This window comes from Copadichromis virginalis, linkage group LG2 (genome assembly GCF_057382275.1).
Source record: "Copadichromis virginalis isolate Kocher_CV1m ecotype Utaka linkage group LG2, C_Virginalis_male_GT1.1, whole genome shotgun sequence".
Classification (NCBI taxonomy): Eukaryota; Metazoa; Chordata; class Actinopteri; order Cichliformes; family Cichlidae; genus Copadichromis; species Copadichromis virginalis.
In genome coordinates this window covers 2960808-2975895 of record NC_140619.1, presented here as the reverse complement: position 1 = coordinate 2975895, position 15088 = coordinate 2960808, and the positions used below count along the sequence as shown (strand labels likewise).

Sequence of the window (15088 nt, the reverse complement as noted above, 5' to 3'; positions counted from 1 at the left end):
ATAATGGAGTGTTTGCTGAACCTTCAGACAATATATAAAAAAAATCAACTTTTAATCTGTATATGAGTTTTAATTTGTATCACATTTGCTACATAAACCATATTTTTGCAATGTAGTCATTAAAAATGTGTCATGCACCTTATATGATTTTAATTGTGAACAATTTAAGTCACACTGATGATGTAGAAGTCTTAAAAACTCACAAAGACACACAATTGGATTTAAAGGGTTCAATTATTTCACGGCCAAAAGGTAAAAAAAAAAAACAGCAGCAAGGAATAAAGTTGCATGTAAGAATCTGTACTTATTACTGATGCGCATTCGGGAAACACACAGGCGTCAGACAATTAATAAACTTGAGCTCCTGCTACTATTCGCACACAGAGATCTTCAAAGAATCGTACGGATGTTTTCTGGAAACTTGGTTTATCAGCAGACGGTGATTTTATACCTGTTGATATTTAGTCTGGAACATGTTCCCATCACAAGTTACCATGGCGATGTACAGCAGTAAGTATTAAACCAGCTTTGCAGCGCAGGGTTAGGCCCAGAGTTAACCCTGAAATTCTGCTTCACAGGCCTCAGATGTGATTTTCATCACCTTCCAGGATCAAGTAGGGAAATTTAGCTAGTTATGCAAATGTGTACATGACTACAGTGTGGAGTCACTTTAGCGTGGTTATAATCTGAGTGCTGACAGTACAGCTCATGTTTGGTGAGTTAACAACCTGCCATTTTTGAACCAGCCAACAAGCTTCAGTGACTTATTAAACTTAATGTGGAAAAAACTGCAATTCCTTTATTGGCCAATTAAAAGTATTTAAAATTTTTTTCCTGAATTATAAATATGTCTCTTCTAAACTAGTCTAAGAACTAAGAAGCAAAAATGAGCTGGTATCCGTGTCTCAGACTCAGTCTCGGGCCCTATTGTTAGCATTACCTGATCACTTTACTAGTGCTTAAAATCCATGAACCAAAAGAAAATGGGCAATAGCGACAGGCGTCTCTTTTCTATACCGTCTTTCAGAACCAACTAACCCTTTTCCCACTTCTGAACATTATGACCCTCAACTTCATCGATATAATGTAGCCATTTTTAAGTATGTACAATTGTCTCACACTTTCACGGTTGTACACACAGCAGGTTTAGATCACTTCAGTTTAATCAAATCTTCATCACATCCTATTCATATATTAAACTTTCCTCAAATGTCCATAAAGCTCACATCAGATTCACACACGATCTTAGCTGTTAAATGATCATTGGTGCTCGATGCTTGCTGGTGTTTGGTCAACAGATGATCTAAGCAAATAGTGTCAATCTCTGTGGTATCATACATCTAGAACAGCCTGCAGTACACAATGCTGCTTTTTATTTACAAGAAACACTTTCATTTTCTCCTCAAGCTGCAGCAATGGAGGCGTCGTCCAACTGTCGACCCTGAGGCTGTGGAGAAAGACAGAAACGAGGCTTTAGCCCAACAAGGAAAACATCTCCACGGTTACCTTAGTGTTTATGGGTTTCTATGCGTGTTACCTTGACGAAGATTCGCTGGGGCAGGAAGCGTTTCAGAGCTTGAGTACCGAAGTTGGGGCAACGTGGCAGGCTGATGTTGAGCTGTGGTAGTGTTTGGTAACCAGCCATCAGTGGATAGTAGTTATACAGCATCTCCTGCTCTGAACTGGGGAGGATACGGAGACGCACCTACACACACACACACACACACACACACACACACACAGTTTTATATTTACAGATAGATAGAAAACACACACAAGTGCTGCATGAAAACCAGATTTTCAGTACTGATGAAGCACGATGACATCACCAAAACTGTCCATCAACATGACCCGTCAGTCCTTACAGGCGGTGCAGCTGTACCTGTTTGAGACCAGAAAACATGAAGGCATCGGATGGTTCCACGGCCATCTCCACCTCCTGCACCAGAGCCGTTCTGTTTTCTATGTGGTAACGCACAGGAAGAGACTCCCTGACTCGCCCGAACGACGGTAAATCTATAGCCCAAAACATCAAAACAACAATGTGACACCACCAACAGCCAGAGGTTAACATCTTTCACAATAGCAAATGCAAATAATGAGAACATTTCTTGAATTCTACTTCGTGTATTGGAATATTTTCTGTAAAATCAGGAACACTGTGTGCATGCGATGCTTGCATACTGACCAGCGTGGATGTACAGAGGCACCATCTCCAGGACCACATGAGGCAGACTAACTATAGTCTGGATGAGAGGACTGTCTGGACTGGAGGAGTTTCTGTCAAACAGAGTTTTAGAAGTCTGTTCAAGCCTTCTGAAAACCCAGCAGCAGCACGTCACAGCCTCCATTAACGTGTACGTACCTCCTCCATGATATCAGGTACTGCCCTGTAGCCACCGTGTTATTGATGCTGGTCTGTGGCGGGCATCGGAGACAGAAACACTCACTGGCACACTCCCCTGTTTGTAGAACAACTGAACACAAGCGCACACTTTTTACTTTTCAGCGATAAATTTAAACAGGAAATTTTAGGTAACTATTTTAAGTAATCGGGTACCTTCCTGTAACTGTGACTGAAGCTGCGGTGTGTTACTGGTCACAGTAAGAAGCTGCAGAGAAGAGGAAGTCAGGAGGAGGGGCCACGGAGACGACGACACGATGTCAGTCATTAGGAGAAAGGGAATGTCCACTGATACCCGGTCCAACGGCTCAAACTGCAGCAGCACAGCAGAGACAATAATAATACTCTTTATTAGACTTACTATAAAAAGACTCATTATCCTACTTTAACAGGATGAAATTTATTTAATCGAATGCAACATACCAAAGCTCCGGCTTTTCTCTCTACTTTAACCTTTGTCTTACTTATTTTTTGTCCTTTACTTTGTACTTGGAGTGTCTGTTTCAGTTTCTACAAGCAGCTGTCATACAAACAGGTTGTTGAGGTAGGTGTATGCTAACTTACGCTAATGTAAATGTAATCAGACAAATCTGGATGTTTCTCATTTCCCGCTTTTGTATTTCATGATATTAAGCTTATGCCCTCTACCCTTGCCCCCTTAAAGATCCCCTCACACCTCCCTGACTATTAGTAAAGTCCACGCTAAAATAAAAACGGGGAATCCTAAATACAAACCTTGGTGGAAACAAACTTGACCGAAACCTCAAATGGAACAAGTGTCTCTATGGTTACCGTCTCATCCTGGAGAAGAAGAAAAAGAGAGAGGTGTAAAGCAGGAAAGTAAAACAAATAATGTTAACGTGTTTATCGCTGAGCCGTCTGTCAGCTGTACTGTGGGTCGGACGAGCTTTCTACCTTGTGACACTTGCACATAATCTGTCGTCCTTCTACTGTGGTGTCGATGCCGTAGGCCACGTGGAACAAGAAGACCCTGGGTCCGGTTGACACACACTTGACAAACACGCACTTCTCCAACTAGAGGCAAACACACAGCTCGCAAACTCAAATTTCTTCTTTTGCTGTGAACTGACAGTGTTGGCGTTTTGCGTGGTATGCTGAATCGACATTTCTTTGTGAGACTCACCTTTTCACCCGGTTTCAGCTCTCCCAGAGGCACATCGGGGAGCAAAGAAGGCGCGCTGTCATCGCAAAACTTTGATCCGTCAAGTGTGACGTGAGTGGTCTGGCCTAGATTGGCATCCTGACCTGAACAAGCAAACCAAGACAAACGCTAAATTAGCATTCGTATGCTGCTGTATGTTATTGAAATGATTACAGTACCGATCTACCTGGTTTGAGGCCAGCAGTTAATTTAACATCTTTAGCCATGGCCTCCTCCTGTGATTGGACAGTAAGCTTGATGCAGTACATTTCATTGGTGAGTGCAGGAGGCTGGTGGCTCAGCTGAACAGAGATCTTTGGGACTCTGGAGATGATCCTAAACACAAGAACCATTTCTGCTGATTCGATCCCAGCACGGACACTGCTCAAACTGACGGGTTGGTAATGGCTTTTTCTGACTCACATGGTGCTGTGCTGCATGGTCAAGCTGTCCCAGTCCAGCTCCTGACGTGCTTCGATGTTACGGCCCCAACGCCGTGAACACCTGCTGGCCTGCAAGGCTTCATGTGCAGACGCGGCGTCTCCACCTGCTCCTCTCCAGCTCACAAACACACAGCGACCACTGTCGCCACCCAACATCACCTCGATACCCGTCATCTATGATAACACACATATTAATCAATGTTTCCATCCATGTCTCTCTCTCGCAATCACAAACAACAAAGTCTCCTTACCTCTATCTTCTTACCAACATCTTCAGTTTTTGCCACAAAGCTGAAGTTGTAGCATGTGGTTTTTCCTGGTAACAGACTCATGGCCTCCTGGCCTGACCACTCTGCCACACACCACTGGTTATACTCCTAATAAACAAAAACACCTTTATACATCACATACAATACCCCATCAGTGGTTTATGGCTGAGGGATAGGAAGCTAAGCTACTGCAGCATAACCATGAAGAACAGTGAACGTAAGGTTTATGTTATTTTCAGCTGTCTGCACTAAAACGAGGTGAACACGAACCAGTCTGGGTTTTATTACTGCAGTTTTTTAACTAACATGGTGAGCATGCAACATAATTACAGAAGTAAATAAACACGAGACTGAATGTGTTCAGTTTGTGTGGACTGAGAGCACACCAGCTCACCTGAAGCTGCTTTTGTGGGACGTTGGACAGACAAAGCGCTCCAAGCTGACATCATACCTGGAGGCGGCGATGCAAACAGCACGTACCTGGTTACTGAGGCTGACAGCTAGCTTGCTGAAAGACACGGGATGAGGGCAGTCAGCTCGGAGGAAGACCTGCAGTTGGACAGGCTGGTCCACGTGGAAACTGGGAGACTGGAATTTGGCTTTACACTGGACTGGAGTAAGAAAAAAAGGACAGCTATTATAACCCATTTATAAAGAGATATAGAAGAATGCTGCATCCCGTTTTATACTAAACTCTTTCTAAACCCAGTGTCGTTCGTCAGCATGCACCTTTTCTTCCTGCCACGTACACGATAAAAGAGGAGAACTAAAACCCCTGTTTTGAGCGAATCGTGTGTTTACTAACTGAATGGGATGTAGTCTTGCACTTCTATAGTTAGTTCGTTCGATCCAGCCAAAGCCATGCGGTCATTCCACAAAGACCTGGCAGCAGTGACAGAAGACGGATCGCACTCCGGCTCAGCATCTGGGACCTCGTTCTGGAAATTAAAATATGTGGATGCATCAATTTTGATTTGACCTCTGCTTAGCTACTCTGAGCTTTACAACACAGCTACAAACGGCAGCTTTTAAGCATTTAATTCCTACGAAACACACTACAATTATATTAACGTTTGAAATCATGAGTATTAGATCGGTGGAACCCTTCAGCTCACCGTGAGGACTTTGATGAGATTCCTCTCAATCCTTGACTTTTGCTCCTCCTTGAGGGTGGAAGCTAAAAGACAAGATCAGCGTGAGTCTTCTGATCTGATATTATTCAGTTTTCCACTCAAACGTCATCTTTGATATTTTAAACATCCTTGGACAGTTGCAACAAATTTCTCAGATTTACCACACGCAAGTAAGAATGTTCTGAGTGTCAGCAGCAGTTTCTAATACCACCCCACAGATTAAAGGATTGTGTTTTACAGGATTATTTGGCATCTTTTGTTCTTTAACTATTCCTGATGTTTTGTCGTAGTTTTCAGTTCCGTCTTTTTCTCACCTCTGCCCAGCAGCTCCATACAGTAGATAACGTAGTCCTTAATACTAGCCATCAGATAAGCACAGCGTAGAGCTGTGGTCAATATGGCTGTCAGGAGACCCCACCATCGCTCTGTGCGATAGTCACACATCACATAGTCCAACAGCCTGATAAGAAAACACACACAATGGGTAAAGACGATTCTTCACACAGCCTGCTTTCTAAGAGTGAGAGGTAAAGAGTTCTGTTCCCTTTCCCCTCGTGTGAGGAGTTTGTAAGATTCTGGGTGTGACGTGTCCTGCTCTCAGCTTCTATATCAAAATAAAAGTGGGACGTAACTTGGAAAAGCTGTGTCTCACTTACTTCAGCGCCTTGGTGTAGTCTTTTGCATGGTAGTATTCCTCTCCCATCTGCACCACTACAGAAGATACACACAGTGAGACGAGGTGAAACGACACAACAGCTGCGAACTGCAACGTGCTCATATTAAAAAATCACCACAGTGTCGATGTTCTTTATATACTACAGGGATTAGAACACGTCCACCTGTAAGAAGGTAACCCAGCGACTATAAAACGCTAATCATACGCACTGAGGTGGCTCTTCATTCGAGGACACTTGTACTTCTTAAACTGGGCGACGGCGTTGCTGAGAAGTGCTATTATCAGCTCCTGCAGGGGCAGAGACACCAGAGGATTAATTCAACCTGACAGGAACTAGAAGTAAAACACAATTATGAGAATGACACAACAAAGCTTCAAAGCTGAATGTTCATGTCTCTGTGTAAAGCTTTTTCTGCTCTAGCTGGGAAAATGCGTCACATGCAGAGCAGCCTATCGTTTCCTCTGTACAAACAGGACCTCAGCATATGATGTGCCAACACATTTAGATTCCCGCAACACAAAAACACACAATTCCTACATTTTTCTTGCTGTATTTAAGAATTCTATACCTTTGAGTATCTTCAATAGTACCAAGAAAAGCTACTGTTGTAGAAAACAAACAAATCACAGATCTTTACAGGGATTGGCGTTCTGAAAAACTCAATAACCGAACCCAAAGTGCGCTTCCACTGATTTTAGACCAACTGTAGCTTTAGGTAACATTTTCTCACGGATCAGGCACTTTCTCCAATAATGTCTGAACCTTTTAAAAGGCTGCACACTGACTTCTGTGGGCATGTGAAGGATGCACGATGCAAGGATGCCAGCGTCCAACAAACTCTACATTTTAAGCTACTTCACAAACCAAGCTGGTCATTTTCAAATGATTTTATCAGCTACCATGTTAAAAATAGGCTAGTTTAACTTCATATGTAAGGCTGAGGGTGTGTGTCATTAATAACAATGATTTTTTTTAAATAAGCAGGACTAAAGCAGTAAAATATTGCTGTGTGCTCTTACAGAATGTGGTACATCTCTCTCTTTAATCTGCAGAGCTAGAATCCCCGTCTTCTCTTTTTCAGCATCTGGAGGATCAATACCTGGAAGTGAAGTGATGCAGACGTAATTACTGAACAAACTCTTGATATTAAGCTTCATTTTGGAAGGTTTCATTAGAAGTAGTGGTACACGCAGCATCAGACAGCAGAAGGATCCTCTCATAAGCTTTCTAAAAGCACGTTGGATGTGTTACACGTGTCCACAATAAAATATTTAGACAAGATCACTCAGGACCTAACAGCTAATTAAAGTGTTCTTTACTTCAGAGAAGCCAGCTGTCCTTTTAAAGCAACAATCTAACAGCAGTTAGTCTGTTTACTGTTGACCTTCACCATAGGGGTGTGCACACGTGTCCTCACAACAAGATAAAGGAAATGTAAACAAAATATGGCCAAATGTAGAAACTCAAAACAGTTTAATCACGCACGGTCACGTCTCAGCTACAGTACATAATATTGCACAAGCACTGTTGTGCAGATTTGTGAATGAAGCAGTAACATTAACAGTGTCTGAGGCCAGCAGTGTTGTTCCATGTCTGTATCTGTCAACATACTCTGTTGTCCCTGCCTCCAAGGTCTCTGGCCATAGAAATCCAGTCCTGCGCTTTGGGTGTCCAGAGGGTCGGGGGAGGGGTAACTTGCACCAGCCTGGAACAACCGACCAATGAAACTGTTAAGCTGTGTTTGATATGCAATATGATCATTAGAAACCTCCTAAAAGAAGCTACGATTCAGTTGCATGTTAAAGCGGCGAGTTCATGCTGTCTTTGGTGTTGCTGGTACACTGAGGCATAGTTACAGTAGCTGTACCGCCATCACCTGACAGAGCTGCTGTGCCAGCTGCTTCCTGTCCTGACTGTAGCAGGCAGCCTGCTGGTAGTAAAATCCAGGGTTCTGGGTCTGGATTGCCGTCAGTCCCAACTTTATAGCTTCATCAAACAGTTCCCCAAATGACTGGAACCTGAACGGGGCAAAGTCGAACAGTCAAGATGTGCAGACATGATGTATGGATGTGCATTATAAATAAACATGAGTCCTTATATAATGTACTGTGTTCATGTACACTCATTAGAGGACAAGTGTGGGGCCTTTTCACTGTGGAGTTTGCATGTTCACCATTGTGAATTAACATATTTTTATTATAAGGTTTAATCACTTCATCTTGTTCCATACAGAGGGTGATGGACTATCGGCCACATGTGTAATTTCTGTGTGTTCATATCCAATGAGCATATCTCACTGTTTAGACATCCACGCAGAGTGCTCAAAGGCTAGTTCAGCGCTGCCGATCTTCTTCTTACACAGGTCGATGTGCTTTCGGAACTGGGCTATAGCATCTAGAGGAGTGTTATGCTGGAAACACAGGCGGCAGATCTGCAGACACCGAGAACAGGAGAGAAACATAAAGGGAGAAGTGTCACAAAAAGTTTAGTTTATAGTACAGTTGGGAGCAATGTTCCCTCTAAGCTGCGCACTGCTGGCACGTCTCTGCGCACAAGAAAAAATCTAACCTGAATTGAAATTAAAATTAATACGTTAATAATTCTGTTTTGCAGTGTGAGTCAGTCAGTGACTGGCTGATTACAACGATGCCACCCTATCCCACAGTCCAGCCAATGATGCGATTCACATTCGTATATACGCAGCTGATCAGCGTCGGTGACAGGCTATGACAGCGTCCTTATGTGCAGACACCGGTGTTTTAGCAAAGCGGCTGATGTGGAGTGAAGCCACGTTAATGACAACGACTACAACCATTGGAGATGTGAGCAGGACAGACGGAACAACTGACGGACAAAGTGTGGACTTTATACCAGTTTTTAAATTGTGTTGATCGGCCACGTAAAACCAGAGTTATGATAAAATATCTGCAATGTTTGTTTTTCTTCCTGAATACTGTCGTTGTTTATATTTACTGCAGGAAGAAACGGTAAAAACTGCGTTTTATAAGAAAAACGCTGGAAAGCCTGTGAACAAAAACCCCGCCCTTTCCTATTGGTGAAAAATGTACCATGTCGACCAATCAAAAAGTGATATGGCAACATGGCATCTAGTTGTTTAGGGAGGGGAAAGTTTCAGGAGTGACGGCGTGTTTGAGATGTGAGAGATTTGCGACGTTTAGCACAAATCTTGTGTAGTTAGTGTGCAGTTAGTGTGCAGTTAGTGTGTAGTTAGTGTGTAGTTAGTGTGTAGTTAGTGTGCAGTCGGTGTGCAGTCGGTGTGCAGTCAGTGTGCAGTCAGTGTGCAGTCAGTGTGCAGTTAGTGTGCAGTTAGTGTGCAGTTAGTGTGTAGTTAGTGTGCAGTTGGTGTGCAGTCAGTGTGTAGTCAGTGTGCAGTTGGTGTGCAGTCAGTGTGTAGTTAGTGTGCAGTCGGTGTGCAGTCGGTGTGCAGTCAGTGTGCAGTCAGTGTGCAGTCAGTGTGTAGTTAGTGTGCAGTTAGTGTGCAGTTAGTGTGCAGTTGGTGTGCAGTCAGTGTGTAGTCAGTGTGCAGTTGGTGTGTAGTCAGTGTGCAGTCAGTGTGCAGTCAGTGTGCAGTCAGTGTGCAGTCAGTGTGTAGTCAGTGTGTAGTCAGTGTGTAGTTAGTGTGCAGTTGGTGTGTAGTCAGTGTGTAGTCAGTGTGTAGTCAGTGTGCAGTTAGTGTGCAGTTAGTGTGCAGTTAGTGTGTAGTCAGTAGTTTTGTTGTGTGTCAGAACAATGAGGCGACTGCTGAGTGTTACAGGTGTTACAGCAGTGACACATCTGCTGCTGTCAGGCCTGCAGGTATCAGGCTGTTGTTCTCCTTCATCTCATAGTGGACAGAAATTATTTTGTGGAGCGGCACAAATAATTTGTGTGGCATCAGATTTGATGCAGAACAGCTGATTGTTCTGTAAATAGTTTGAAATAGTTTGAAACGCCTTGGCTGCATTTTTAGGTAAACAGCTGCAAAACACTTTGTTGTTTGCAAAACTCAGTTACTTTTTTGAAGAAGTAACTATATAATTAATTACCCAACACTGGTCATTATATCCTGTATTTTGCAGACAGAGAGTTACAGACTCTCTCCCAGACCACAGACTCATAATATAAGTCAGAGCTTTATTTAAAAAATAAATAAATAAATAAATAAAGAAAGTTGTGTTTTCAAAATTGGAGTTAAAGTTATTTTTCCTTCCAATAGTGTTAACATGCTACACAGGACAGGAACTAGATTTTTTTTTAATTTTCATTGTAAGTGGGCTAATTAAAAGTAGTCTAACATAAATGCTGTAATTTGATTATTTTAATAAACATGTAACTTGGGTGGATTCGATGCTGGCGTGACCACAGCGCACACGTCTGCTGTCGCTCACAGTGGTCCAAGTGTCCGCTCAGGGAGTTTGTGTGTTCGCTCAGACACATGAAACATCAGAGGGAACATTGGTTGGGACTGTGTTTACCAGGACTGTTCGATGATTCATTACTTGTTGTTGGCTTTTTATGCTAAACATCTGGCCGCTGTTCTATTACTTGGCCCACAGGTTGTTTTTGTGGCTCTGACCTCCGTTTTGGATTTACACCAACTCTGCTAACTTGAACTGCAACCATGACAGTAGCTGACATTAACTGCTACCTGGAGGGCCCGACACGTCACCGCGTGGAGAACAAATTCACACAGCCGTGTGTTTGTAGTTGCTCAAGTTGTTTGTCACAACGTGTGCACAGACGTCCCTACTAATGTTGAGTAATTTAAAGACATGAATCTGACAAAAAGTCAGATCCACTGCTGTTTATCTGAAGAACAGTTACACAGAGGACAAGCACGACTGTACCTTGTAGTTGATGAATCCAGCCATAGTTTTGATCTCCAACATGTTGGTCTCATGTGATCGGAGCTCATGCACAAGACTGTAGGCAGTTCTGTAATACCTACAGACACAAACACACAAGATAAACTGATCAGCTATCATTTAGGACGCTGACTATTTTAGCACCTATTGTGAATCTCAGGACACACACTTACTTGAGAGCATTTTGGGTGTCCTGCTTCAGTTCACTGAAGAAAGCGATTTTAAACTGATGCCTGACAAACAGCAGCTGGGAACAGAGAGATTAGAAAGCTGTTCAAACACAATGACTTCTTACACTGTGTTTCCTTCCATCTCTAAGCAGCTTTCTAAACTGTTCTATTACTGGATTCATTTGAAAAAAATATTGAAATGACGTTAGATTAGGTTTAGAATAAGTTTCATTTCAGCAGATTATTTTTCATTCTACAATAATCTGTTAGAGGCCCGTAACCTCATGTGTGACACCTCTGTCTCAACGTCAATGGATCACCCAGTCAAAAAAAATAGGATGAGATAATAGATAATAAGACATGCATCTCTGTATTGTGAAATGTCACAGGTGCGAAAATGTACGCTGAGCCCAAGTATTACTAGTTAAGCTGCACCACTCTGAGAACTATTAGCTGGACAAAGTTTGGGGTCTTATTTTGATAATCTTGAGCCAGGAAAGTTTTGTCACATGATAGTAGTAGTTCTCCTACAATCGAGACACCGGGGGGGAATCAAACTCAAAACAGCTTTCTTTGTGTTAACTGGCTCAACAAAACCTTAAACCCTGCTCACAATCAGATACCAACTTTCTTAGGCTTTGCATGCTCACACAGAGGAGTGTTTGATAAAGCTCTTCTTTAATCATTAGTTAATATGGATTAAACGAGTGCTGCCTACTTCATTCAGTAAAAACAAAAAAAGGCAAGAGTGCTGCTACAAATGAAGCAACAGAGCAATGCTGGTAAGAGTAAACTGAACACGTGATACTCAAGAAGTGGATTCAGTCTGATACCGTCACATAATATATGAGGGGGTCGAAATAACTTCAGTAACCGGCCAGATCATGAATGAATTTTCTAACCTGTGCCCTTTTCACTGTTGTTCCAACAGTGTAAGGCATACTGGCACTGTCAGGAAATACAAAAAAAGCTCGCTGAGTGCAGGCAGCACCACAGCACAGGCCATAGAAGACAACAGGAAAAGCCAGTATTCCACACTCAGCATGTTAACTGGTTTCTGAATGGTCTGTCTACAACCTCTGATTGTAGAGCTACAATTTTCAAATAGTGCTGGCCTGATGATCAAATGCAATGCTTGCTCAATTAGCCACATGACATGCTGCCAACCACAGAATATTTGGTGTGATCTTCTCCTTCCTAACTGAGACAATTTAATGTTAGCAGAAGAGGAACTAATGACAGAAAAATGGATGTGCATAGAAGAGGGCAGTAACAATATCGCAGAGTCATCACAGCTTGACTGATTATTTAAAAGATATAATTCCTGCATGCATCCTGTTTGTGCAATTTCTGCTGTGCACTGAGCATTTTGATAGTTTGCATAGCACCTACAACTGCTGTGTAATAAACAAACGAAAGGACCAGAAACAGCACGAGACCTTTCATGTATCCGTTCACTGTTCACGGAGGAACATATTCATACCTGGTGGGTTGTCTTGTTGAGGAACTCTTTGTGAGATTTGACGCGCCGAATCTCAGTGTAATAATAGGTCTGAGCATGCTCGTAGAACGCGTTCTCCAACCTTTAGAATCACACCAAAAAGATACTCAGTGAAAACACAATCTTCACTTTAAATCAGGTCACCGGCTCAGTCAGTCGTAGGTACCTTATAATGTAGCCCACTAAGTGGTCAGTGTGAGGGAGAACAAAGAGGCTCTTGCCAGACAGATCACAGGCATGACAGAGAGCTTGTGCCCGCTCTGATGCCACCAGGTCCTCTCCTGTGAAACAAAGATGGTAGGTGTCAGCATGGTCTACAGGTTTGTTTGTTTTTTGCATGACTGTGAAATAAAAAAAAGCTGCCATGAGCACATATTGTTATTTTGTAGAAGGCTCTACCTGGAGGCAGAGGAGTTTTCTTCTGGATTAAAACCACAGCCACTTTGGTGTTTCTACCCTGAAGACTGGTCCTAAAGGTAGACAAATGCCACACAACGGAAAAAACTCACTACACATTTCTGAGAAAAAAAACCCCCCAAAGGCATTTCACAAATTTCATTTCACCCACCTAACAATCTCCACTTTAGTTGCACATTCAGACTGTTTCTCTTTCCACTGCGGGTCATCCCAGTCCAATTCATAGAACAGGACTACAAGAGCAGGTACCAGGTTTAAATGTTTGTTCATCCAGCCGGTTTTCAGGATGCCTTTAGGGATGTACCACTCATATGATGTTCGCTAGGCACAGAGCAGAAAACAGTATTGTTGATAGCGGTTAGTGTTTTCCTACATTTTAGGAGTGATGCTGTTATTTGCAAGTGTGAAAACGATAAACCAGTAATAGTTTGAGTTTTACTGGGATATAATATAGTGTAAATTTCAACTTGTCAAAGATTTCTCAAGCTGCAGCTCACCTTAGTGCGACATTTTGGGTACTCGTGGTCTCCTGGTAGCACTTTGAAAGAGATAGGGACTCTGTCAGCACGACGATTGGCACAGAAGGCATCCCAAATGGCCCGGTGCACAGCATTGTATACCACATCCAGGCCAGTCAAAGCCACAAATGCCATGGGCCGGCAACATAGCTCCGGAGGAAGCTCCCACTGGGACCCTGCCATCCTGATGGTTCAACAATAGATACACCTACACAAAAAAGGGCAATATCACTGCAGCAGCATCAGATAGCCCCATACATCAAGCCTACAGTCCAATCAATAATGGTTAATTATTTCCAATCAATACTCTGCCGTGTTTCAACAGTTTGGCGATGGAAAAAAAATGAATGTATGTAAAATATATTTTGCGCAATCACAACGAAATTCAAGAGGAACCACTGAAGATGAACGCAGGCAGAGGTGGGACAAGCAGCTGAGTATAACAAGTATTTATACTACACGAAACAAAGCGCGACACTTTTGAAGGAAGAAAGTAAACAGACAGGCCTCCCATTTATACAAAAACAGGTTAAATGCGGACAGCACTGTAGACGTTCTGACGGCCAGAAAAATACAATACAAATACAGACGCCTGAAGACAGAAGCGGAACTGAAACATGATTCGGCTAACGTTAGTGACACTGCATTTAGCGTCCGTAATAAAACACATACAGAATCACGAAACGACAACATACCTCAGTGCATCACTTCAAATGAATTTGTTAGGGGCTGAGCTCAGCAAGCTTGGTTAAGTTAGCTAACTGTACTTTATGTACTGTTAGCAGATCACTAGCGTTATCTTACAAGGTTAACGCTTAGCGTTAGCTAGCCAATGGGCGAGGTTGCAAATGTACCTAGTACACGTACACCAGGTTTAGTTCCACACTGCGTGACTTCTTTCTAGCTAAATTCTACCTGCGGTCACAAGAACACGATGTGTCAACCTCGAAAAGCTAGAAAATGACAGCTACTCTAGAAGCGATTGCTGAAGGAACAACAAACTCCAGCTAGTTAGCGGTCTAGCAGAAGTTCAATATCACTTCCGGTGCGACTTTTCAAAATTAAAGTGCCGTTGAGTACCAGTTTTTCTGTCAGGTGACGTTTTTTTTTGTTTGTTTTACAAGAAGGAGAATTGAGAAAGAAAGAAAAATATAAGGATACCAATGATGGCTCTACACAAAACCTATACAAAGAAATCTGCTCAATGTCATATTAGAAAATTATGTTTTAGACATGATACACTGAAGAAAATAAACGACTTTGATTATTTGAATTATATTTTATATAATAACAGTATATTATTTGAATGCCTTCTTCCTTTAAAGGTTGCCACAGTGGATTATCTTCCTCCATCTCACTCTTTCTCTTGCATTCATCCATAAACATTCTCTGCAGCGTTCCTCTTTTACTCCTGTCTGGCAGCTCCAACCTTTTCCCAACATATCCACTATCTCTGCTCCACACATGTCCCAAACATCTCAGCCTTGCTTCCCTAACATTGCCTCCAAACCACCCAAACTTGAGCTGTC

The 15088-nt window shown here is 42.5% G+C and overlaps 1 protein-coding gene across 2 annotated transcripts; it reads right to left on the bottom strand.

The window, feature by feature from the left end:
* Positions 1-215: 215 nt before the first annotated feature.
* trappc11 (trafficking protein particle complex subunit 11) lies at positions 216-14608 on the bottom strand. Of its 2 annotated transcripts, none has more exons than XM_085468054.1 (30): positions 14255-14608; positions 13539-13767; positions 13193-13362; positions 13024-13094; positions 12791-12905; positions 12607-12706; positions 11127-11200; positions 10936-11032; positions 8386-8519; positions 7965-8106; positions 7700-7793; positions 7108-7187; positions 6297-6375; positions 6068-6122; positions 5726-5871; positions 5394-5455; positions 5084-5216; positions 4759-4889; positions 4261-4386; positions 3990-4183; positions 3754-3902; positions 3549-3670; positions 3320-3439; positions 3140-3205; positions 2561-2717; positions 2366-2477; positions 2189-2280; positions 1883-2016; positions 1538-1705; positions 216-1447 (listed from the first exon to the last, which is right to left on the bottom strand). In XM_085468054.1, the coding sequence occupies exons 2-30, from the start codon at positions 13740-13742 to the stop codon at positions 1403-1405; spliced, it is 3372 nt and encodes a 1123-aa protein (XP_085324180.1). In that variant the 5' UTR covers positions 13743-13767; positions 14255-14608; the 3' UTR covers positions 216-1402. The 2 variants fall into 2 exon arrangements, with proteins under 2 accessions (XP_085324180.1, XP_085324189.1); XM_085468063.1 differs by having other exon boundaries at positions 14475-14608.
* Between the last annotated feature and the right edge of the window lie 480 nt (positions 14609-15088).